The 26975-nt window shown below is 35.2% G+C and overlaps 2 protein-coding genes, 1 non-coding gene and 4 pseudogenes across 3 annotated transcripts; 2 read left to right on the top strand and 5 right to left on the bottom strand.

The window, feature by feature from the left end:
* Window positions 1–139: 139 nt before the first annotated feature.
* On the bottom strand, window positions 140–267 carry LOC120133358. Its single transcript, XR_005517090.1, has one exon. It is a non-coding gene; the product is annotated as a U6atac minor spliceosomal RNA (small nuclear RNA).
* Window positions 268–1752: 1485 nt separating this feature from the next.
* LOC120133341 lies at window positions 1753–2819 on the bottom strand. Its single transcript, XM_039149948.1, has one exon. The coding sequence runs from the start codon at window positions 2631–2633 to the stop codon at window positions 1971–1973; it is 663 nt and encodes a 220-aa protein (XP_039005879.1). The 5' UTR covers window positions 2634–2819; the 3' UTR covers window positions 1753–1970.
* A 1753-nt stretch (window positions 2820–4572) lies between these two features.
* Window positions 4573–5897, top strand: LOC120133343 (annotated as a pseudogene).
* Window positions 5898–7001: 1104 nt separating this feature from the next.
* Window positions 7002–11618, bottom strand: LOC120133275 (annotated as a pseudogene).
* Window positions 11619–14198: 2580 nt separating this feature from the next.
* LOC120133274 lies at window positions 14199–15134 on the bottom strand (annotated as a pseudogene).
* A 193-nt stretch (window positions 15135–15327) lies between these two features.
* Window positions 15328–20775, bottom strand: LOC120133308 (glyoxylate/hydroxypyruvate/pyruvate reductase 2KGR-like). The gene is made up of 2 exons (XM_039149913.1): window positions 20327–20775; window positions 15328–15978 (listed from the first exon to the last, which is right to left on the bottom strand). The coding sequence occupies exons 1-2, from the start codon at window positions 20747–20749 to the stop codon at window positions 15460–15462; spliced, it is 942 nt and encodes a 313-aa protein (XP_039005844.1). The 5' UTR covers window positions 20750–20775; the 3' UTR covers window positions 15328–15459.
* A 3914-nt stretch (window positions 20776–24689) lies between these two features.
* Window positions 24690–26944, top strand: LOC120133309 (annotated as a pseudogene).
* Window positions 26945–26975: the final 31 nt, after the last annotated feature.

Here is a 26975-nt window from a genome sequence, read left to right as displayed (position 1 = left end):
GATATGCAGATGAAATTTGTTTCCATTTCAGCATCACATCACTATTAAAGTTGTTCTGCCCTTTGTCTTTACTTGTTTTTTTATTTCACATATTTGTCAAAGATTACTTATAAGGAATAATTTCATAATAATTTGGAGAAAAAAAATTGGGTTATAGATCCACCTAGAAGGTGGGTAGCCTTAACCGGATGTGTTAACAGGAAAGCCCGTAGGCCGTTCCCGTCCCTGTCAGGGGAGATGCCAACCATCTCTCCTTTCTACGAACACAACGTAAGGGCGCTGCAAGCTTTATTATAACTTGTTTTTTACCTTATAAAACGAGCGATGTGGGATTACATGAATAATAGAGAACTTTCACCAGAACGCCGTCGTTTAACCTCCTTAGACTTTGGAGCTCCATCCAGAGTGAAGAGCCTTTCAAAAGGGGCGAATGCTAAGAAAGATGTGGAATCTTCAACCTTAAGCCTGAAAAAAATCAACTGCTCAGCCCTTATCTTCGGTTTTACCAACTGCATCATCCTTTGAGGATGATTTTGATGCATCAGAAGATACATGGCCTGACCAAAATGAAAGAGATGATTTTGATGCATCGGAAGATTTATAGGAGCAGGAGAAAAATGAAATGGACGAAAAATGTGAAGCCAGATGAATACAGTTTCTATATTTCCGAGGACAAGTTACGGAAGCCAATTGGCCAGACTAAACGGAAGGAACCATCGAAATCTGATTTTAAGCAACCAATATTAGAAGATGATTTGAATACCCTCATGCAGGTAATTTTTGCAATAAGAATGATATTGTTAGAGGCATATAAAGGTAATGGTTGGTACGTTAAATCCTTAGTGTTTCTTTTACTCGGGAAGAGGAGGATCTTGTAAATGCTCATAGAAAACAGGTAGAGGAGACCATGAACATTGTCAAAGAGGTAATCAATTTGACCATTTCATTTTGAAGTTATTCTTTTTCACCTGACTGTTCTGAACAGATCTTGTGAAGGTTTATTCAATTAACATTGTATCATTCACAGGAGATGGACCTTCTTGTTGATGCAAACCGACCTGGGAACAAGCTGGAAAATTATATATCTACATTGGATGCTATTCTTTCGCAGAAGGTTGACGGAATTATGCAGTTACAAACGCGATTGGATCATTTGAGAAGCGCTTAAAAGAGCTTAACGTTCCAATATATGCCTTCTTGCATGATATTGTTAAGGTTCTGCAACATTGTAGTTGGATTTATTCAACTTTCATCTTTTATGACTGTTAAAGACGTCTATGTAGTTAATTCATTTGTATAAAAACTAATTAAATTATTATAAATAAATATTACAGATTTTTCTTTTCTGGTAATAGGGTAATGGCCTAAATTCTATTACTACATGTTGATGCTAAAACATAAATTGGAGTATAATATCTGAATTCGAAAATATCTGAGTATTTGAATATGTAAGAAGTAAATAGGAGTTTCATAAACAAATCTATTGTTAATTTTATACATTAATTTATCTATTTTGTATTTGTATATTTTCCCATATCATAATCATATTTAAAATATTTTGTATTTAGATTTGATGTGGTGAATTTTGTCCGTCATGGAGAGTAATGCACCGCAGGTAAGTATGACCCCTAAAACATTCTCTTTCAAACTGGAATCCAGAGACATCATCTCTCATCACACTTGAGATTTGATGCCAGAAGGTGCAGATTGATCTAATGGCTCAAACAATCGATATCTGTGATTCAAGCAAAGTTTATTCAAAGAAATATTTGATAATATTGTACGAAAATACATGCAAATATACATTTCTTTAATCTTGATATGAAACTTCTATGTTTTACTGATAACAATGGATGCTCAAGCAAATTATAGCAATTAAAAACAGAGGAATTCAGACATGCGACCACACACACAACAGAGAGAAGAAAAGGTATTTAGATAAGAAAACAGGTTGATGCGGAGACATGGATCTACAACCGAATCGAACCGGATCTTCGCTTCGACCTGTTGATGCTGGCAGAGGCCTGTGGAAGATAGAATTCAGAGTACATATCCATGAAGAACCTGTCGACGATCGAAAGGTAGACCGGACTTTTAAGCCGAGAATAATAATGAAGTGCTTCTTCCACATCCAATACATGTTCCATATCACCAACATCCATCATCTCCAGTTCTTTCATCTTTTGAGCCAATGCATAACTCCCATCTCCATTTCTCTTGTAGTAGTACCCTTCCTCCCCTTTACTCAGCTTTGAGCTTCCCACTTTCTTTTTTTCCTCTTTCCCTCCAGTTTCCTTTACCTTCTTCTGCGGACTCATATCTGAAAAGTTCATTAAGCTCCCACCACATTCCTCTTCGTCCCTCATTTCTTCTGCCATCGACGTAGCAACGATCGCATCGTTGTTCGTCATCTTTGATTTCTCGAGACCAACTTCCCAGTTGTAGCTAAAGTCCGCCTCCGCCAAGGATCGATCTTTCTGGTCTTTCTTCCTGCTACAACCACTGCAAGGGAAGGGGTCTGGGAGGGTTGGTTTGCATAGCTTTTGGTATCCTACAGAGACGAAAGATTTAAGGTTGTCAACTGACTTGTGGGACAAGTTCTTGGTCTTTTGTATGGATTCCATCACTGGCATTGTTTGCCAATTGCCAGTAGGGTTTTTATGGAGAGGCTTGTTAATCTCTTTGGTGTTCCTATCTGCAACTAAAGACACAGCTCTAATCTTCTGCTTCGTCCCCAACTGGTGTGTCCAATATACAGGTAAGATAGATTGAGACAAGAGATGTTTCTTAAAGTTTACCCGCTAACATAGCTTATATTACTCGGTTATGTGTCAACACTGCTATTTTTTTTTTACTTTTATCATATACGCATGTTGAAATTTATATTGGATACGGATACTTCAAATAAAAATGAAGAATTCGAGTAACATAAGACAAAGTTAACGAAGCCGAAAGTGCAATATTGTTCCTTGTTGCTTGCACTTTTCCTTACTTTTCTCCTTAACCCTAACATAGTTGGGGCAAAAAGATTGAAGAAATTGAGATCTTAGGAATCTAATCATAACAAATGTTTTTGTTTTTGACTCTTTGTTGCGTAAAGTGTCGTGCTATAGATTATGATTCAAAGCAAGAGGCAATTATTGGTTGGGTGATATGATCCATATTTACTACTGCTACTTTTTTGTAAGCAATGATGACCTAACGGACCCATAAATGGAACATTGCTGGTTCTTTCTCTTTTTGTTGAATATAATCGTATTAGAAATATATCTATATTCGATAACTCCGAATAATAAAAAGTCTAAAATGGTCCTCATAAGTCCTGAGGGATGACATCTAAGGGACCCAAAACTCGGTTGCTGATATTAATGTGAAGATAAGGTGCATGTCGATGCTTGCATGGTTAAGTTACTTTCTCACAATTGCCATTGTGAAAACATGATATCACCCGCGAAATAGCGGTTTCGCTGCCGTTCGAGTTACCCGCTACACTCGCAATAGCGCCTAATAGCGCCCTAGACAGCCGCAATAGTGCCAGCGACGGTTACAATCACGATAAATTCGAAATGACCGAAAACACGACCGAGACTTGAAACCCTGACTACAATAAAGTTTTTCCACCAACCTAAAACAGGGAGCTTGAGCCTTTGTTTTACATATAGTTTGACAAAAAGATAAGCCTAACCAATAACAGCATCACAGCAGATGGGGCAAGAGCTGCGAGACCATTATTCTATTTGTGACATGTCTTTCACCATTACCTGATAAATTCAAATCCAGAACTGTTTGAAAATCTAAATGGTTCCACGAATATGAATTGTGTGTAATACAATGTGTTCTGCTTTCTTATCCCAATCTTTATTGAATCCGAACAACTGATCGAATATCTTACAAATTTGACCATAATAATGAATTTGCAGAAACAAGATGATCTTTCCGAAGAATCTGTTGCAGAACATGTTTTCAATAAATTAAATTGCAGCATACAGATCATTTATGTGTTGAATTGCTCTACCTAAGACAGATCAATCAATTAAAAGAGCAATCATTTAATACTTAGCAATAACACTTACCAATTTATTACTTTAGAGCATCTTATCCATATATCTGTGGAGAGATTTTTTGACTCTTTTAAAAGAAATTTGTGAAATATTATATTTTGCTTAGTTAATCGAACCCAAACAATTAATATTGTATGTTCAAAGTGTATATACTTTATTCTATTTTGAGATTTTATCCAAGATTTTAAAAGTATACTTGACTAAACAAAATTTTTTTTATAACTACTGGTATACGATCTATTGATCGACTAAACACATTTTTGACAGATTTAAATTATACTTTAATTGGATGGTATTGTTTCAATAATTAATTTAGAATAGAATTGTTTTTTGGCATTTAATTTTTTTACAGTGATATTTGGTTAAATTAACCTATATCTTGAGCAATCATTTATTCATCTTGGCCCAATCCAAGCTAACTATTGGGTTTTAGTTTAGGACCAAAAGTATACTCAAGGGCCCATTAAAGTCCAAGTGTGCCACTTCTCTACCTTAAGTGTGTCTTCTCTTCTGCTACCGACTGGTTTTGCTAGAAACCGTATCTTCTCAGCCGCTCTCTTTCTACAGAGCCACTTAGGGTTTCTCTGCGTCAGCTCCAATGGTAAAATAACCAATGAGCACTCTTCTCTTCTCTTTTTACAGCAGCTGATCTGTTTGGATAGTTGAAAACAAAATGAAAATGGTAATGCGCAGGGAAAGGGAACAGGGAGTTTTGGTAAAAGAAGGAATAAGACTCACACCCTGTATCCGCCGTAGCTTCCATCGCCAGAAGAACCGTTGTTCTGCCTTTGCTTTCCCTGCTGCTCGTAAGAGGACATGTAAGTTTCCCATCACTTTTTCTTTGATGTCTAGAACTTTAGTTTTTGTTGTTTACTTTGTTACTGAGTCTCCTTCTGCACCTGGTTTTCTTCGATTGATTGTTTGGGTTTGTTTCTTTATAAAAGTATGAACTTGTGCCGTATACTCGTAAGCAAATGTTGTGCTATATCTATTTGTTAGTTTTAATGTTGCATGAAATATGCTAATACTATTAGTTATTTGAAGTTATTCGAATGATCATGTGGTAATTTGCTTGTATGAAATTGTGTGAGCAGTGTGAATGGATTGTAATTTGGTGTTAATCCTTAAATCTGAGGACTGAGAGGAGTTTTTTTTATAGTGGGGTTCCGATAACTGGAGTGTGAAGGCAATCAGAAGAAAGACACTGGAACTGGTAGGATGAGGTGTCTTGGCCATATTCCTTTCAGGTTCAAGACTGGCTTCAGAGAAGGTAGCTACCTTTTAACTTTTTATGTTCATTGCCTTATAAATTTGAAGTACCTTTGCATCATGAACATAATCAGTTCCAGTGTTTCAAATCGCGGTTGCGGTCGCGTTTTCGGTTATTTCGGATTTACCGTGATTGCGGCCGTCGCGGACGCTATTGCGGCCGTCGCGGGTAACTCGGACGGCGGCGAAACCGCTATATCGCGGCCAAAATAACAGTCGCGGACCGTTTTTTAAAACCCTGATCAGTTCTATTTGGAGTATTCTCTGTGTTAGTATTTTTCAAATTTTGTGTTCGATCATGGTCTAGGTACTGAAGCAGCACCGATGAAGAAGGTTGCAGCAGCTTCTGCTTAAGGTATTATGAAGGATCGAGCTGCTCTGTAAGGAAAAGTTTTATGAGAACTTTACCCGAGGAGTGTTACTACAATGAAATGCTTTAAGTTGTTTTTAGTTTATTTTTATGGAGTTAAAATTTTGAGCAAGGATTAACAAAGCTATTGATGTTTGGCCCTTAAATTATACTTATATTTTTTGGGATCAAGTTTATGTATCTTCTGGTTTTGGTTACGGATGCCCTTATCATGTTTTAAGATGGTTGAAATTTTTTAGACATGGTGTTTCACATCTTATTATCTGTCTGCACTTGTAGACAAATATTGTGGTCAAGTCAGCTGATTCAAGTTGCAAAATAATTTGATATATCCTCGTTCTGTTTCCCAGAATGTGTAGGGATTTTTTTTGAACGAATCAATCTTTTACTGTTGAAGTTGAAACAGGGTGAATGAAATAACAATTCTGGTTGAAAATGGGTATGGCGAGGCATTGTATTCATTGCGAAACTGAAACAGGAAGAGTTAATAACATAAATTATTCTTAAAAGGCTTTGAATAGAATGTTCTTAAGAGAGACATTTGTAGAAACTTTGTTGTTTGATCTTTGTTATGAATGAAAGTAATGGATGTTTATGTAACTGTCAAGTTTGCTCTAGAAATTTACTCCTATCCCGTGGGTTAGGCATTATTGCTGAGATGATTGAAAAATACGAGTATATGATATTTGCTCCTATCAGCCCTTAACATGAACTGCAACAGAGCGCATGTGTTGGACTATAATTCCCACCAATACTCTCCCTCAACTTATTTGTCACAAGGCTTACCTTTCATTGTATTAGACCCTCGGTTCTCCACCTTGAAATAGTCGATATTTCAAATTGACAAGTGCTGAATTTGTTGTCTTATTTTATAACAATTTTCATTATCTCATTACACCAACATAATTTCTATTTTACTTTTAAATATATATATATATATAGGGCTAGGATCTAATTACATAGTGTAAAACTAAAAAAATATTGTACCTTTTTACGATCGTTGAATAATAAAAAATCGAAAGTTGAGATTAAAAATAAAAAATGAGAAAATATTCACTCGAAAAAAAAGAGAGTTAATCTCAGCTTATTTCCCTCATCTAACGATCCTAAAATGGTGTAAAATGTTTAGTTTTACACTATGTCTAAGTGGATCCTAACCCATATATATACCGAGAATCATATAAAGGCTTCAATCGCTAAAAATTAAAATAAAACTCGAGCTTTGTTCTTTGTTGGCTTGTTACTATAACAATAGGGCCAAATTACAAGTTTTCAAATTTCCCAACACCCTTAATACATATGGAAGAATTTCTGGACCTAAAAATTTTATGGACTACCGTTAACAAAGCAAAACATATATCAAAGGGAGTTGAAAAACTTTGGTAAAAGCCCCCTTTTCCCCCTATATTTTTGGGAGGCCTTGTGGGCAGCCATAATTGTTTTTAGGTATTCTAGACCATAGATTTCCTATAGTTCATCTTTGGCCGCTTGATCTTTGGATTTCACTTGTTTGATAATGAAGGCTGCTAGTTCTTTTGAACCAGATTTTGTTGAAAGTTTGATCTGCAAAGCAAGAAATGGATCGCTATGTCAGATGCTCAGATAGTGCTAAACAAGTCAGATACACAAAAAATGGAGTGAATACTGTTATAATGATTACCGGATTGTCTTTATCACCGGCTTTGTATAAAAAAAGCGACGGGTAGTCATCGACCTGAAACAAAACAATGACAGTATGAATCACCTTGCAGTCATCAAATGTGTAATCCAAGTTGAAGGATTCCATAGGTGATCAACGTGCTTCCTTGGTTTTCTAGTGACACTCGAACTGAGAATCATGAACTATATGAGAGCTAACATACCCAGAAAAAAGAACAATCTTATTAGAAAAGCATGAAGGGTATTTACATAATACACAAGTATCGTTTAGGAGTTTCAGTCTGGTTGGTAGAAACGCATGCAAAAAAATAATGCTGAACAAGGTAATTGACTCTCGATCGGCAATCAAGTTATCTATTGGAAGAAAGTCAAGAGTAAATTTAGTATTAAGGTGTAGAAAGCTGACTGATTGCTTAAAACAGCATACCTGAAGTTTTGGATGTTCATTAGCAGAAGCATCGATCTTTGCAAAAACTAGATTGTCCAAGCCTTTAAAATGCTTGGCCAATTTCTGAACCTGCTTGCTTGTGGTCTCACAATTGATGCACCATGGTGTATATACCTGCTTTGTAACAATGGAATAAGACCTTTTTGAAGTTAAGCGTATATAACAGCATACTTCTCGACTCTTGATTTAAATTAATATATAGCAGGTGATATAGTTAAAATGGAGCAAACTACTACCATCAATCTTATCGTGTATCTAAATATATAAGAACAGTGAATCCAGTTATCCTGTATTTTCAGATGCAGCTCTGATGGGGTTAATTAGCCTGCACATCTCATTGGCATATACTAAAAAAGCATGGAAGGTCCAAAAGATTGATACCTCTAAAAGAACATTCTTGGGACTGTTCAACACCAAGTCATCAAATGTCTTTCCCACGACAGCTAGTAAACTTGCATTATTCTACAAATTTCACAATACAAAAGTTTGTTAGGAGTCGGATAAATTATAATAAACATTAAATTCACATTTCAACTGCTCAGATCGAAGATATCTTTTCGATGTGCAGAGAAAGGAACTTCTCTGCATTGTCATGATGCAAATGATGACACTTACCTTTTTTTTTTTTTTATCATTTCGTCAACTTTCAAAAGAAATGACAGGATTATAGAACTACAACATTCAATGAATGTCAAAATTGTAGGAATAAAAATTATTGAAAAAGACACTGAAAACCATATGTGCAGATTCTGAAAGAAGTTACAGTTTCAAACAGAAGACAGCAATGACAAAGCAGCTGAGCTTGAATAATATCCACCAAGCATTATGTAAGAGAAATGAGAGAACATAAATTGAACCTCACATTATCTGGCATTGGCTGTGATTTAAAGTATGTTGAGATAGAACCATCCTAAAGCCCCAAGCAAAATTCCTGTAAAAGCCAATTCAGAACACCATATTAGTTTTCTGAATAGATATTTCCTTAAAGGTAAAATACTAATTCTATTGAGCTGAATTGTTACTTCAATGTTGCTTGGGGTTGGATCGGACTGCAACAAGTACTTTGAGCTGCCTTTGTTATTAAATGCTGTCACCTATCAGGCAAATAGAAAAAAAATGCATCAATTTTAGATTCAATCAAACTAGAAAAAATAGATACATTAGTAGTTAAAACATTATCATTTAAAATAAAGTAAAGCTCACCAAAGTGTTCTTTGATTCCTCAAGCCCAAACAAGGTCAAGAAGGGCTTTGCAAGGTTTTCATCAGTGATGCCAATATAAATAAACATTATCTGCACCATAAGAAAGGAAAGTATGAAGCTATTTGCACCAAATATCAGACTGTCAAGTACTTAATCTAAATACCTTTGTTATGAACTTTCTTGCAACGTATTGAAGAGGCTCAAGAAGAGTGTTGAAATCATCAGCTTTTGCAAAGAAATAAACCTGATGGATAAGTAAAGGTAAATTTGACAATACTACTATAGTTTCCAAGAGAAACGATGAAAACTTTATGCAACTGTGGAGGCTAAAATATATAACCGTGTAAGGAAAAGAAAAAGATAAAATAAAGGGTACATATCAGAAAGTTGACCCACATTGACTTCTGTTTTATTGTCTCATCTTAATTTATTTCCCAGCACATTAGTTTTGGTAGATTATTTATTAGTTAACAAAATTCAATGACAGGAATTGTTCCACTTACACCCAAATCAACTCATCAGGGTAAATGATGTAGTAACACCAACCAAATCGTAAACAAAATTTTTCACATACATTGGGGAAATTTTCAATCACTGTGCAAAACCTAAGAACTCTACAGTCAATTTACATCGGCAATCAATATCTTGACTGATATACCAATGATTTCAATAAGTTTGTATTTGGAAAAGAAATATGAAATAGTTATATAGAGAAAGGAAAAGAAAATGGAAACCATGAACGCAATAAACAACCAAAGATAATGACGAGAAGCTTGAAAACCTGAAGCTTGACAGGACTGGAGTAAACTCTGACAGAATTTAGTTCAGTCAATTTAGTAACCAATGGAAACTTGTTGTAGTCCAGAAACTGCAAAATGTTCTCCATCTCAAAGGTACCATCTGTAAAACCAGACAGCTATGTTATTAATCTCGTCAATGATTCTGGTACACTGGATATTCAAACAAAAATAAAATGAAATAAGGCAAGAACAAAGGAAGTCATTAGTCATAAGTTTATTAAACAGTCTCATGCGCTCTTACTCCTGATAATCACTGATAATAGATTTCAAAGTAAAAATAATTTGCATATTCACAAATGAACCACTCAAAGGTAGGAGACCCAAAAGTAGAAAGTAAAAACTCACGAACCATTCACAAGAAGAAATTTTTCCAGATTATGAACTCACCATAAGCAGTGTGCCTTTCCGGTTCATTTTTAACAATCCCAAGGAAATTAGTAGCTATAATATCAGGGTAGAGAACTTTAGCAACCTCAATGTTGTTTGTTTCAGAAAACTGGTTTTCATTGTCAGTCGTTGCTGCTTTTACAAATGCTTCATAATCCGATCCCTGCAAAAACATCATGATGATTACATTCCCATGTGCATTAGCAAAGTTGAGACACTAGAAGACAATGTTATACATTAGCCATGCACCTCAGAAGATGGCAGCGTAGTAAAAGATATATCAAAACAAAGGATAAAAAATGTGAATTTGAAAGATCCAGAAGTCTAGAATTGCAGTCTCACTCGGCATCAAAGTGATTAAGAAAAAAGAGAATGTTTGTAAATGTAGTTATGATCTGAAACAGAACTGAAACTAGACTCACCCACTGATTCAAGAATTTTTAAAATATATATTTCTTTATTTTCTATTAATAATAAATATTAAATAATACAAAGTTAAAATTATAAAAAAAACATCAAAATATATATTTCTTTATTTTCTATTAATAATAAATATTAAATAATACAAAGTTAAAATTATAAAAAAAAACATCAAAATGGACAAACGGCAAGTTTAATGAGATAAACAGAACTGAAACTAGACTCACCCACTGATTCAAGAATTTTTAAAATATATTTCTTTATTTTCTATTAATAATAAATATTAAATAATACAAAGTTAAAATTATAAAAAAAACATCAAAATGGACAAAACGGCAAGTTTAATGAGATAAATAGAGTGAACAAGGAGTATTGTACAAGATTAACTTTCTATTGATTGAATAATTTTGAGATATTTAATTTGTTTGAGATTTTTAATCTTAGTCGAATAATAAATTTTTGAAGTTTTTTTTGATAAATTTTTTAATTTTATTATCACAATGGGACTTCCCAATGCTTTCAACGAAGTAGCAGCTTCAGCGAAGTGAGGCATAAGCTCAGCACTCCTAACACACCAAGGAGCACACCCCAAAAGCATAACAAACTCGTTCTCATCAATAACCCTCTTGGAATTATCACTGTTGAGTTCAAGGACTATCCTTTGTGCTTTACTTAGCACCTCTGCTTCCGAAAATCTACTGATAGACTCTTGGTCTTGTTGTAGCTGATCTTCTTGTTCATCCAGGGCTAAAAGCTGTTCAAGTTCATCAGAATCATTTTCAGAGCTGGTGGGATCAGAGGAATTGGTGTTTATTGGAAAAGAGAGTATTAGGACAAAGGTAAGAGTAAGAAGGAATTTTGAAGTGGGATTTTTGGATAAAAGCATGGTGTTTAGGTTTCAAAGGAGGGTTCTTGAGAATTCCGCAATGGAGGTAAAGATATCTGAGAGTTTCGGATCAGATCTGTGGTGGAAGAGATATTTTTGTTTTTCTGACTTTTTTTTTTATAGATTTTTTCCCTTCCCTAATAAGAAACAAGCTTTAATTTGAGGACAGATCTGCTATCGTAAACAATTTTGTCAGGCAAAAATGAACTGGTTGGCCTTAATATCTTGAGAAAATAACCTTATTGATCAAAAATGTCTTATAATATATGATTTTAATTAACTTTTTTTGGATTTGTCAAAATGACCAACTAAATCGTAATGCGATCGATAATTCGCAATGCGATCTCTGATATCGCAAATCAGTTTCCAGATTCGTAACACGAACTTCGACTATCGCAATGCGAACTTCGACTATCGCAATGCGAACTTCGACTGTCGCAATGCGAACTTGGACTATCGCAATGTGAATATGTAAATCACAATGCGATAGTCGACTATCGCAGTGCGAACTTCGACTATCGCAACGCGAACTTCGACTATCGCAACGCGAACTTCGGCTATCGCAACGCGACTATGTAAATCGTAATGCGAATATGTAAATCGCAATGCGATATTCGACTATCGCAATGCGAACTTGGACTATCGCAATGCGAATATGTAAATCGCAATGCGATAGTCGAAGTTCGTGTTGATAGTCGACTATCGCATTGCGATTTACATATTCGCATTGCGATAGTCCAAGTTCGTTGCAATAGGCGAAGTTCACGTTGCGATTTATTCCAAATTAGTTGCGATAGTCCAAAATCGCAACGACTGGTGGTATTGCATTTGTTTTTTAAGAATTTTCTCTAAAAAGATAGTATTCGCGCGAACGTGTCGAAGACACGTATTACCACGACCACGACCACGACCACGACCACGACCCGACCCGAGACGAGACGAGACGGCGGCGGCGCTCGAGAGTCCCCCTTGTTCTCTATCACTCAATAAGGAAGTGGGAAAGTCAAGCCTTAAATACTATTCTCAATAGTGTTTCCAATACTATGTGGGATTGAGCATTACCAACACTTGTTTCCAATACAATGTGATTATTCAGGAAACAATTAACAACCATGCACCTTAAAACAACTGAATCAGCAACCAATTGCATTAGTATTATACGATTAAATATGTCATAATTAAAAGTCAATCTACAATCAATCGCGATTATTGCAATTTTAAGCAAAACATTCAAAAATAATATCACTATTTAAGGCTCAATCCCACATAGTATTGGGAACAAGTTTTGGTAATGCTCAATCCCACATAGTATTGGAAACACTATTGGGAATGGTATTTAAGGCTTGGCTTTCCCACTTCCTTGTTGAGTGATAGAGAACAAGGGGGACTCTCGCGCGCCGCCGCAGCCGCCGTCCGTCTCGGGTCGTGGTCGTGGTCGTGGTAATACGTGTCTTCGACACGTCCGCGCGAATACTATCTTTTTAGAGAAAATTCTTAAGAAACAAATGCAATACCGTCGTTGCGATTTTGGACTATCGCAACGAACTTGGAATAAATCGCAACGCTAACTTCGACTATCGCAACGAATTTGGAAAATCGCAACGCGAACTTGGACTATCGCAATGCGAACTTAGACTATCGCAACGCGAACTTCGACTATCGCAATGCAAATATGTAAATCGCAATGCGATAGTCGAAGTTCGCGTTGCGAATATGGAAACTGATTTGCGATACCGGAGATCGCGTTGCGAATTATCGATCGCATTGCGATTTAGTTGGTCATTTTGACAAATCCAAAAAAAGTTGATTAAAATCGTATATTATAAGGCATTTTTGGTCACTGAGGTTATTTTCTCTAATATCTTTCCTTTTATCTTTATTGTAATTAATGTGAATTAAATTAGTCCAAAATTGAGTAATTTTATGGATGGAATTAATTGAATTCTAAAGCCGGGAACGGTCAACGCTAATATCAGAAATAAAGTAAAAGTTTGGTAAATATTAGAATGGTGAAAGTTAGTCTAATGAAATTATTAAATTCAAGTTTTTAGTCATAAAAAATAAGAAGGAAATTACAACCTTTACAAGTGGGAAGAGGAAACAAGCAAAAAGAAAAAAAGGTATGGCATCACAAACAGGAACCCCCGAAATATAAACTCAAGTGCCGGGATTTATTGGTGCATGCATGATAGGGCGTCCTCCTCGACCTTAATGGGCTTGGTTCTTGTAGAATCACCGGCCGAAGGACAAAATTTTCCCTATGGTGCTTCCTACTCACAAGTTTTCCGGTACTATTTCCTCTTGAATGGAATTCAAACTTGAGTGTCAAAGGAATTTCAGCACCATTTTGCATGTTTAATCTACTAAACATAAAACATACACTTTGAACTTGTAGTTTATTTTGATTGATTCATGTAATCATGACACAAAATATAATATTCAGTAAGTTTAGAGTCCTAAATTTCCTAATTCTCCTCGAAAAAGAACATACTAACAAGCTATATATAGTGAGCATTACTTGCATAAAAGTTTGAAAAATACATAGTTACTGCTACAAGCCAACAAAAGCTTCAAGTTTTCAAACTTGGCCTTTGCACAATTTCTTGCCTGCGTAGGGAGTGAAGGTTCATGAAAGGTGCATTTTTTAATCGACAAACTATTTTTTTAATTGACAAGAACAATCCTAAAAGTATTCTTACACATCACAGAGCAATGCCATTAGGTCACGCGGCGATGCTCATACATGGAGATCCAAATAAGATTGCTTCAGTTGCTCCTCCCCTGCATTTCATATTGCTTCACACAAATTCCAAACATCACGAATTATCATTTCTTGAGCTTCTGCCTACAAGGAAACCCATAATTAGCAGAAAACTCCAGAATTAATAAACATTCCGTTTATTGAATAGTAAATACGTAATTTAGTTTTTGATCAATTAATTAAAGTTAGCAAATATTATCAACAAAGAAATTAAAAGGGTAACAAAATTAATTCCAAAGTTTACCCGCTAAAGAAGTTCATCAACTATAGAGCCAAAACGGTTATCTTACTTATCCTTTTCTACGTTCTCCGACCATGAGAATGATGCCGTTTCCTTTTCCTTTTCCGTCTCCACTAGTTTTCTTCTTTCTTTCTGTTTAAATTGAAACCCTAAAGCCTTCTCTTGCATTGAATTCAAGGCGTTCTTCAAATCCTCCCACTGCTTGATCTCTTTATTGTACTTCTCCTTCAGTCTGAAAAGATTCTTTCTCTTCCACTCTCTCCTTCGATTCTCCTCTTCCTCGGGATCCGCCGGAAACGCTGCTGGTTGGGAGAGAACGCGGTGGCGCCTCTCGCGTTTGTAGATGAACCCGTCGTCGTAGAAGGTCCATTTAAGAGGGAAGTTGGAAATTTTTGAAATAAGGGGGGTTTTTTGGTATAAAAACAAAAACTACAAGTCCACAACGCTCTGCTTGATTTGGGCCTTAAAAAGCGTTTGACAAACCAATATCTATGTATTTTATAATTAAATTTAAAATAAGATATACTTGTGGGTCCCTGGATTTTTAGAATGCTTTTAATTTGGTCAATCAATTTTTAAAATTTTGTATTGGAATAGATAAATTTTAATGTTATTTTTATTACGGCCATTTTCATACAATGGCAGCTGATGTGGAAAATTAAAGAATATATATATAGTCTTAATAAGGATCGAATTTGGAATTTCTATGAGAGATCCAGTGCGTAACCATTAGGTCGAATATGCAATCAGTAAATACTTTTCACTCAATTTGAATGAAGAATCAACCAAAGATGGCTAAAACTTTATTCCTGTTTCAACTTGCAACAAATATTTGCCCATAGAAAGAAGGTTTTACAATCATCTACATATAATATCTACAAAAATGTCCATAAAATCATGAAAATATAAATGAGAGCAGCAATCTGAAGTTTGCAATCTACTAATATAGCACCATTAAACCACAGGAGTTAACAGTGGTTTCTTCTGAAAGTGAGCCACCAAGTTCCCAATCACAAGATCAGCCATAGCTTGGCAGGTTTCCACAGTATCACTTCCCACATGAGGTACGAGCACTGCATTATCAAGCCCGAAGAGCTCTTCCGGTACATTGGGTTCGTGTTCAAACACGTCAAGCCCCGCACCTCCAAGACGGCGTTCAACTAATGCAGAAACCAGCTCAGGTTCATCGACGTGAGGACCTCTCCCAATGTTGATGAGGACTCCCTTTGGACCTAATGCATCAATGATTTCCCTGTTGATTATGTGGTGGGTCTCCTTAGTCAGGGGACAAGAAACAACCAAGATATCACAATGGGAAGCCAGCTCGACAACGCTCGGATAGTATTTGTATTTGATATCTGGTTTCTCTGTTCTCGAGTGGTAACTAATAGGGCAGCAAAATGCTTCGGCTCTCTTTGCAATTGCCATGCCAACCCTTCCCAGACCGAGAATGCCAACTTTTTTCCCAGTGAACTGAAATGATTAAAAGGAAAACAAAGTGAAAAAGGAAAAAGATGGAAACCCTTTAATCTGGTACCATCGAATCTAATGTAATGTAACGTATATACAAGAAGAACCAAGTTTAATATAGATTCAATTCAATCTCAATGTATCTCTTACCAAAAGGATGAAAGCATATAATAGACCCAAAAAATGGTTATAAAAAGTCACTATTGTTCCAGACAGCTTCTTCCAAATTTTCAAAACATATAGATTCGAAGCTCAATAGAAAATTTCTTTTTCACAATCTAAAACAGCAAAAGATTAGCCTTCATATTTTTAATCGTATGACGAGAATATATTCTCAGCGAAAATTTCTCTACTTTGAAAGTTGAGAAGGAAATGAAAATTTTGAATTTCAAACCTAGTGAGAGAAGCTCCCGCTTCTCTCTTGGTTCAAGGTGATTTTGTTATCATTCATCATTTCAGCACATCTTTACCACTGCATCATGTTTAACATGAACTTCATCGCCGTCCACCGTCATCCGTTCGCCGCCACACTCCGTCATCCGTTCGCCGCCGTTTTTCCTCAAGGAAGATCGTCTCCTCACTCTGATTCCATTTTCGATATTAGATTTTCGAGAAAATCTTTCAATCGGCGTAGATCTAAACGCTGTTTTTCACCGATTAACGCCGCCGTCCGTGTTCGACACCGTCATACCACCGGGCTCGCCGTACACTCGCGAACAAAACCCATCTATCCTAGTGTCCAGACTCACTGCCGTTCTCCGTGAATCTGCCTTTGACCTCTTCGACAAAACCCACCATTGTTCTGCCAAGTTGCAATCTCCCGATCTAATCCATCTCTGAGGGTTCCGTTGAAGGACGGCTCCACAGTTCCACCTTTTCTCAGGCTCAAGATCTACTTGTCGGAATCTCTTCATCACCTCCGCCGGGCGCGCGACCAGGAAAGATCGTCAAGTCATTGAGATTTAAACTTCAATAATCATTCATCACATGTCGGGTGCTGGAATCCACCCTTATAACCAGCAGAAACCTCCGGTCCAAGCTCCTCCGCCCTCTGCAGCCGCGTCTTCTCCGCCATCTCACCCTTCTCATCATGACGATGTTCGTACTATCTTCATTACGGGTCTGCCTAAAGATGTCAAAGAGAGAGAGCTGCAGAATTTACTGAGATGGCTTCCAGGTTTTGAAGCTTCACAAGTGAGCTACAAGGGAGAAAAACCTAAAGGTTTCGCTCTCTTCTCAAATGCAAATTTTGCAGTTGCTACCAAGGATGCTCTTTAGGAAATGGTTTTTTATGCCAAGTTGAAGTCCCTTTTGCACATTGTGATGGAAAAGAAGAAACTAGTTGTTAAAAAGAGGAATAGTTACAGATTCTAATGCATTTGACAAGTATGATGTTATCCTATTCCTCCAGTACTACCAATGTCAAATCCAGCTCCTATAGTATCTCCAAGTATTTATGTGCCTGTTAAAATTGGGTGTTGCGATGAAAAGTCTGCCGCAAATGTTGTCCACGATGGAACCAAGGAGTCCACCACAAAGGGGTGCAGTAATGAAAAGTCTGGATGCTACACGTTATTTATTGAAAATGTACCAGAGAATATCCATTGGAAGAGGCTTGGATCTTTATTTTGCACCCACGGTCGGGTAATTGATTCTTTTATTCCAAATAAAAGAAATTCAAAAAGAGTTCGCTTTGGTTTCATTCGCTTCGCAACAATTGAAGAAGCAAGGAAAACGATCTCAAAAATGAATGGTTCTTTTATTGACGGCAGCAAAATTGGTGTTTCGTTCGCTAAATTCAAACCTCGTCATTCCTATTGGAGAAAGTGGTGGACGACGATAGACTCCTCGTATTGAGTAAATGTCTAGTGGGGTGGTGTAAGAACTTTATCAAAATCAGTAATCTTGCTAATCAAATACAAGCCAAGGGCCTCACTGGTTTCTCGATAATGAGAGCTGCTGAAAATGTAGTTCTAATGGTTTTCGAAGACTCGACTTCGTTGAGAAGTGTGAAGAACGATAAATCAGAGACACTGGCAAAGTGGTTCTTCAGAGTCGAAGCTTGGTTAGAGAGTTTGGTAGTGGAGCGTCGTCGAGTGTGGTTAGTTTGCGAGGGTGTTCCTTTTCATGCTTGGAATTGGGATACTTTCAAAAATATTGCAGATAAATGGGGTTATTTATTAGCAATCGACGAAAACTGTTAGTCACCATCATCTTTTGATCGGACAAAAATTCAAGTCCTCACAAAGGTTTATGTGAGAATTAATGAGACGTTGAAATTGAAGGTCAGTGACAACTCCTTCAAAATCATGGTGCATGAGATTGAGCCTTCATTCAAACCAAACTCTTGGGTCCCTGACAAAGTCGACTCTCATTAGATCTTGTCTCCTCAATTGTGGCTTTGATTTTGTTTATATGGTTGTTGGGGTTGGTTTTTTTGTGTTATGTTATTTTGAGTTGTTTTTTATCCAAATGCTGGAGGTGTAACTTAGAAATAGGGTATTTGTCGATTGTGGTTTTTGGTTGAGGTTGTGAGAGTTTTAGGTGTTTGTTGTAATGGTGTATATCACCATAGGAGGATATTCCGTGTTTTCTTATGTATTGGTTATTATTATTAATAAACTATGAGGTACTCTTTTCTTCCTTCCAATGTTCGTTAACATATTTCTTAGTGTGTGGACGAATACGAAGGGAGTTTTTAATGAGACTTCCAACTTCTATCAAAAAAAAAAGTTGAGAAGGAAACCACTCAAAGGTGAGCAAAGCACCTCAAAAAGCAAATTCAACAACACAATATGCATGCACTGACGCACTCTTCTCGAACAGGTGCTTGTAGTTGTGCATGTAAATCAACTAAATGGTTTTTAGTATAAGCATGGTCAAAGTAGTTATAGACTTATCATCCCAATGGCATGAAAGATTGACTAAAACCTCTTGAAAAGCAGAAAGGTGAGCACTCAATCATTCAAGAATTGCGTGGGAATATGAACTGTGATTATTAGCTCCCCAGTTCTACTGAAACGAATAAAACAGTACATTATCCAATTTGAAGAACTATAAATGTTGAAGTGATGAGTGTATGCTGATAAAACTTACACTTAATAGTGTTTTCTATCAACTGCAAACTTGAGATGAAAGCCATATCTATCTCAATTTTAAGAAGACGGCAAGTACAAGAATTATTCGCAAAGTTACTTTTCCTTTTCAATATGAATACCTTAATAAAGCATTAGTTCATCATATAAATCGGTATAGGCCATTAAAAATTACTGTAATATACTGATAAATGCTGAAATACAAAGAGAGAAAATTAGTTCCACAGGGTATGATCATCGAGTGCAAAATACAGATTATTTGTGATGTCAATGACACCAAATCAATTAATGCAGCCATCACAAAGCAATTACTCGAGGCTTGAGAAACAACCAACCAACCAAGATGACAAGCATACAGTTGCATCTGAAACTAAATGTAGTATAAGAAAGGTTTCAGTACCCAGATTCTTTGGACCCAGAGCCCGTATACAACTGAAAACAACTTCTATGATATATAAATATACAGATTCAATCTAAAACCATGAATGAAGAGACCAGCATCTATCTTTATTTCTCAGCATGCAAAATGTGCAGTGAATTCATTACGAACTCCAAATAGGATTTGTGACAAATGCACCTTTTCAATGCAGAACAATTCTAAGAAAAATACTTTGCTGCGGAGCTATATATATATATATATTTACATATACTTTCAATTATACAAGTATGCAAATGCAACCATCCTCCAGTGCTTCCATGCATAAAATTATTTTGGAAAACATCATTCTAAAATCAAATTCTATTTCAGACAAAAAACAATAATAACAACACTGAAACCCGCTAGTGAAAAGCGCAAGATGCACTTCAAGCAACAAACAAAACAAAGAAAACTCCGTACCATTTCAAAACAAAATGAGCTCTTTGCCATTAAAAATTACTGAGGTCTGAAACTAAAAGCACCATATAACAGTAACGATTAACACATTCGACAGAATCTAAGACCAGTTCAGAAATGATAATGCTAATGTCATTAAAAATCATTGAAACATAAAAAACCAACAAATAGAAAAGAATTCAACGAACTACTTATTATAAAAAAAATAGTTGACCCTATTACCATATGTAATGAGGTAAGTGGAGGTAGGATAATAGGCTACACAACAGGTTAATAACAGTTTCGGTGAACCTCCGTTATGAATTGCCTAAGTGGTACTCGATCCACAAAGTTAAGAGCGTTATGCTCTACAAACTGAGTTAGACTTATTATCAAATAAACCCAAATTGCCCAATGATGCAAAAAAAAAAGTTCAACGAACCTTAGTGGTCAAAACATAGTCCCCTTTCTTCCACTTGCCACTCCTCACGTACCGATCACTCTCACAAAGCTTCCTCAAAACCGCCAATATCAACCCAATCGCCAAATCCGCCACGTCGTCAGTTAAAACGTCAGGGGTGTTGGTAACTCGGATGCCCTTTTCTTTACACTTTGCCAAATCTATCTTATCAATTCCTACACTGAAGCTGGCAACAATCTCCAGCTTGGGTAAAGCCTCGATCAGCTCAGCATCGGCACCGGAAGAGGCGTCTCCGACCACCGCCTGGATTGAGTCTTTGTGAGAAGCCAGGAACAATGATTTGTCCGGCACTGTCCAGAACCTGAAGAGCTTGAAACGCTTCTCGAGTTGTTGTTCGAGGTAATAGTTCATGGGGCAAGCCATCAGGACTCCAATGGATTGCATAGTTGTTTGAACTGTGACAGATGTTAAGGTGGAATTTCAAAGCCCAAAAAGCCTAAGTGAAGAGGGCGGTAGTTAGTGGGCATATAATTCGTTAATTTTATTAAAAAAAAATATTTACGATGACAATTATAAATTAAATATATAAAAATGATATTTTTTAAATATAAAAAATATCACTTAAGATCACATAAGAACCATACAAGGAAAAAGTTATAAAATTTGACGGAATAAATTCGAACAAACCACAAATAAACCAAAAAAAAGATAGAACTATTGGAAGACCACAGATAAACCGTAAATTAGAATCGAACGACATGAAAATACTATCTATGAACGTAAATCACGTATCCAAATCAAATTCAATAGACCATAACAGAGAATATTAACATGATAACAAATGGCTGTCCCTTTTTCCCATATGTATGGGGTAAGGGGAGGTAAGATAGTAGGCTGCCTCCAACATCAGGTTGAGAGCAACTTCCGTAAGAGACCTCCGAATTATGAAATGTCCTCCGTGGGATTTGATCCCACGACCTCAAGATTAAGAACCTTGTGCTCTACCAACTTGATAACAAATAAGCGCTATATTGATCAGTCGTAGCGATGTCAAATCTCACCTTGAAGAAAAGGATAAAAGAAAACAACGGTCAAATGACAAAAAACGTGTCATAAAAGCCGTAAAAACTAGGGGTGTTCAAATCTGGATACCCGAATTTTCGGTACTCAAAATACCGGGTACCTGAAACTTTCGGGTCACCCGTGGCCCAGCCTGTAAGAGTTGGGTACTCGGTTAATATTCATTTTATTTTATTTTTTAAATTTATATAAAATTCACATAGAAAAGAAACAAAATTTAAAACTTAAAAAATTATAATACATAACATAAACAAAAAAATTATAAATTCAACTTATATAATATTAAAATAAAATAAAATTATAAAATTACAATTAAATTTAAAATAATTTGAGATTAAAAGAAATAATTTAACAAATAATTAAATGTTAAGGTAAAATAATTTCAAAAAATAGAGATTTAGAAGGTTAGGGTGAAATAATTTTGAAATTAGAAATGAAAAAACTAATTCAAAAATAAAAATAAAAGTAAAATAAAAAAGGGAAACCGGGTTGACAGGTCGGAAGGTACTCGGTTAAGGTTAATTTTGTGACCTGAGCCCGGCCAAGAAACCCGCCAAAAATAATGTGTCGGGTACCCAACCCAAAAAATTGGGCGTTTTCTTCTAAAATACCCAGTAGTTTTTCATCGGGTTGGCAGATCGGGTAGTTTTTCATCGGGTTGGCAGATCGGGTAGTTCGGGCCTGGTACTTTTGAACACCACTAGAAAAAACCGTGTCATAAAGACGGAAGAAGATGTGTCATAAAGACATAATTATTAAAAGTAAAAAAATAAAAATAAAATACACTATAATGAAGTAAAGGAAAACAATAAATATAGATGGTCGGCGACTAATACCAAAGTTAGTGTCACTGTTAATTATAAAGATGAAGAAAAAAAGAACTTAACGATGACTATACAAATTTTAAGATTAAAATTAGTATTATATTAAGATACATTATTATTGTTATTAAATTATTGATGATTAAAATAGAAGTAAATTTTAAGTTAGATATAATTTGAAAAAATAATTAAATAATTAAAACTGTTATTATATAATATAAGGTTAAAAAATTTCTTGTTAATGATAAAAAAAATAAAATTTAACATTAATCATAACTCTCTCTTTTTTAAAATAAATGATCAAAATAAAAATACAAAAATATGTAATTGACCAAATAGATACCTTACGCTAATATTTATTATGAGTGTCCACCCCTCATTATTTTGAATAGTAAGAATTAGCTGCTTGTACTGTGTGAATGTATGACTGTGAGTCTGTGACTTAGAGTGTTTGAGTTGTACCAAGCAAAATTATAAAATAATAAGGGTATGTTGGTTTAAAAAAATATTTTCTATTTATTATTTTTAATTTTTGTTTTTAACAAATAGCTTTCACTTTCAATTTTTTTAAAAAATTAGCAAACATGTTTGGTGAATAAATGAAAACTTAAAATTTAAAATAAAATAGAAAAAATGTAGTTGATATTTAATTTTTGAATATAAAAGTGAATAAATAGTTAAAAAACTAAATAAAACTAAAATTATTTAAAAAAATTCATTACATAAATTTAACATGTGAGTTATGCAAATATAAAAAAATAAAGTTGATAAGAAATTTATTAACATAAAATATATTTTAGTTTACAATAAGAATATAATGTTATTGTGTATTGGATATCAATTAAATTTTAAAATTACACAAAAATATTGTTATAAGCAAGAGAACACAAAAGTGACATTAAAATAAAAAAAAATGTTTAATGATAATCGAGAGCCTCAAACTATTGAGAAAAAAATAATTAGTGTAGTCATTGTACATTTTTTGCACTAAAAAAATTAACCTAATCCTTTGAAGAACGGAATCAAACGTTGACTGCCACGACGCTTATATGGTAGTTCACAAACTTACATGATAATCTATAGTATTGATGTGACAATTTACGATAATATTATGATAGTACACGATAAACGATAATACGTTAGATATGCTTAATTGATTTTTTTAGCTAGATTTGATTATTTTTAAAAAAATATTTAAATTTAGACATAAAATATAAATGAATATTAAGATATTCAATACATTAAATATAAAAATACTACAAAACTAAATTATTAAAATTTTCAATCTAAAGACTATATTGAGTGTAAAAAAAGTTCAGGGACCATATTGATTTTTTTTGTAAAAGTTTGAGGGTTTCAGATACCATTAAATCAAAAAATTATTGTTAGAATAATTTGAATATGTGTAAGTTAAGTTAAAAATATAGATATTATATTTCCTTATTTTTAAATTTCTAAAACAATTTTAGCGAAAAATTGAAAACAACTTTTTATATATATATATATTTATATTTTCAATTATTTTCATTTTCTAATTTTACGACCAGATATGTTTTCTATAACATTTTCTATTTTTTAAGAAAATAAAAAAGAAAATAGTATACATTTTTCTAAAACCAAATGATCCTAAATTTTCAAATAAAAAAACGACTTTTGAATTTCTTTTACTTATGGATAAATCTAATTTCTTTAAGAAATGAAAACATATTTAACTAAACGTATCACATGCATGAGTTAATTTTACCTTTGAAATAAGTTCAACGGGTAATTTGACTGAACTTGTCAAATTTAAGATTAATTGAACCCTTTAAAGTTCAAGAACTAGTTTAATCAAACTTATAAAGTTTAGAGACTATTTTATATTTTAATCCTAATAAGAATAGCCAATTGTTACAGGGTACAATGGGTCAACAATGATTTGATTTAATTAGAAATTAAAAACAATTTATAGAATCTGTATATAAAGAATCTCGACTTTTGCTATTTATTTAGTTTCTTGCAACATTGACCAAAAGAAGAATTTGTATGTTAGGATTTAGGAAAAATAAAACTACAGCAAAAGGAAAATTGAAATGGACAAGATGATTCGTTTTTCTCTTTTTATATATGAAAGGAAACACCTACAGTTTTGCTCGTTCATCATTCTCAACATATATGTGTGTATGTGAATGCTTGCATTCTGTTGAATCCTCCCTGTTTTTTAGCAGGCTTTTGACTCTGAAATCGAAAATGAACCATCCAATTCATACACCATGGATAAATGAAATGAAACTAGAGCCTTCAACATATATAGAATTATCTAAATGTGTTCCCTCCTTTTAACTCACACACCCAGTGTTCTCAATAACATTGTTCATGAATGGGAAAAAAAACCCAACAAAACTGTAAATTCCCCAAGAATCATCTTTTTTTTTTATATTTATTTTTTGTTGAACTCCTTGGCCTCGAGTTCTTGTTGGAATCCAAAGCAAAAAGCCTTGAACATGGTTCAAGGAAAACACAATACTTGGTCTAATTTGTTGAATTCCAAGGGTACAGGTGAGAATTAAACAAGACATATAAAGAGTATGAGCATTGACTGTGCTTCTAAATTTGAGGAGGCGCCTTTATATAAGGGATCGAAACCTTCAAGAGAAACGTGTCCCCAGACGAATCTAACCATGGAAGAACTGATTGCTGCCTTCCAAATCAGAGAAAAACAGCTATTAACTGGCAAGTTTCATATATATATATATATATATATACTGCCATTGTTCTCATTGACGTGTTTTTATGGTACAAGTGGATAACATATGTATCTCTTGGTTCCTGCAAATAGTTTATTGCTTGCTGGTTGTAAAAATTCTGCAATGATTTTTAATTCAGATATGGAACAGATGAAGGAAAAGTTTGCAAAATTACTCTTAGGTGAGGATATGTCTGGTGGAGGAAAGGGAGTTTCATCAGCTTTAGCACTGTCGAACGCCATTACGAACCTTGCCGGTATTTCCTCCATCTTTAAACCTATTAGTCTCTCCTATTCCTATATGGTAGCTTAATTGAGATTTGAGAATCAGTTTATGTTGACTGGTCTGGATTTTTGTTCACAAATGGCCTTAGCTTCCGTGTTCGGCGAACAATCCCGCTTAGAGCCTATGACACCTGACAGGAAAGCAAGGTGGAAAAAAGAAATAGATTGGCTATTGTCTGTAGCTGATCATGTTGTTGAACTTGTTCCATCTCAACAGAAGAGCAAGGATGGAGCAAACATGGAGGTATCTGATCTCTCGTTCCTCTCTTTACCTGTGTCGGAGCAATTATAAGGCAGTATATCTATATACAATTTCAATATGCATGCATTTTCCTTTCGCTTCTTGTTTTTGCAGATAATGGTCACAAAGCAACGAATAGATCTCCATATGAACATTCCGGCCCTGCGGAAACTTGATACAATGCTGATCGTAAGGATATAGATACGTTTATATATGGTTTTCTTTAGCTAATTTGAGCTATTATAATTAAGCAACAGACTAGTACCTGATTTAATGATAACTTACAATGGTCAGGAAAGTCTAGATAACTTCAAGGACCAAAATGAATTCTATTATTTGTCAAAAGATGCCCCGGACTCCGAGAAAGGAAAAAACAAGAGAAAAGATGATAAATGGTGGCTGCCTACTGTTAAAGTTCCCCAAGATGGACTCTCGGATAAGTGCAGAAAAAATCTGCAGAGCCAAAAGGAATCTGTGACTCAAGTGCTTAAAGCAGCAATGTCTATTAATGCTCAAGTTCTTTCAGAGATGGAGGTCCCTGAAAACTACATTGAAGCCCTCCCAAAGGTAAAGCTTGAAAATTTTCCAAATATTACAACATCAAAATCTGCTTTGATAATCCCTTCCTGATCACTCTTTATTCATGGTTTGTTAGAATGGGAGGGCTAGTCTTGGTGATGCGGTTTATCAGAGTATCACTGTTGAATTCTTTGATCCCGATCAATTTTTCTCCACTTTGGACTTATCTTCCGAGCACAAGATTTTAGACCTCAAGAATAGACTTGAGGCATCTATAGTCATATGGAAGAAGAAGATGATCCAAAAGGATGGAAAATCAACTTGGGGTTCTGCTGTTAGCTTCGAGAGAGAACAGTTTGAGGAGAGAGCTGAGACCATCTTACTTATCATCAAACATCGGTTCCCGGGACTGCCGCAATCTTCGCTAGACATCAGCAAGATCCAATACAACCGGGTAAGTAATTGTGCATAACTGCATCTAGATAGAAACTTAATAACATGTCGGAATGACCCTCTTCGTTTAAGAACCTCAATGTTGTTATGTACTATTGTTAAGGATTTCTTGTTCGGATCACAGGATGTAGGGCAGGCTCTCCTAGAGAGCTGTTCAAGGATATTGGAGAGCTTGGCCTTTACAGTCTTGTCCAGAATCGAAGATGTCCTCCATGCTGATAATATGTCCCAAAATCCAAATCCACAACCAGGCAAACGGAACGCTATAAAGGATGACAGCCAGCCTAATTCGGTGACTACAAGTCCAAGAATCAATACAGAAGTAGTGAGAGCGAAGACACTCTCGGATTTACTTACTTGGACTTTAGATCAAATGACTTTGATGAAAAGGCAGACGAAACAGATGAATATCCAAAGACGACTATGGAAACTCAGAAAAACTAACCGTAGTGACAAGCAAGGTCTCCTATGTTGAGAGCTTGGGTGGAGTACGGAGCCCTACAGCACGCCATTAACCGAGGATGCGATGAATCATTGGAAGCAGAT

Source organism: Hibiscus syriacus, unplaced genomic scaffold (assembly GCF_006381635.1).
Source record: "Hibiscus syriacus cultivar Baekdansim isolate YM2019G1 unplaced genomic scaffold, ASM638163v2 tig00110578_pilon, whole genome shotgun sequence".
Lineage (NCBI taxonomy): Eukaryota > Viridiplantae > Streptophyta > Magnoliopsida > Malvales > Malvaceae > Hibiscus > Hibiscus syriacus.
This window is presented reverse-complemented; position numbering and strand designations above follow the sequence as displayed.

Bases quoted from the DNA above. Each gene is read 5' to 3' on its own strand.
- LOC120133341 (XM_039149948.1), bottom strand. From the start codon at position 2,633: ATGCCAGTGATGGAATCCATACAAAAGACCAAGAACTTGTCCCACAAG.
- LOC120133308 (XM_039149913.1), bottom strand. From the start codon at position 20,749: ATGCAATCCATTGGAGTCCTGATGGCTTGCCCCATGAACTATTACCTC. The intron at 15,979-20,326 runs GTTCGTTGAACT...TAATCATTTCAG, and splicing joins ACTATGTTTTGACCACTAAG to TTCACTGGGAAAAAAGTTGG.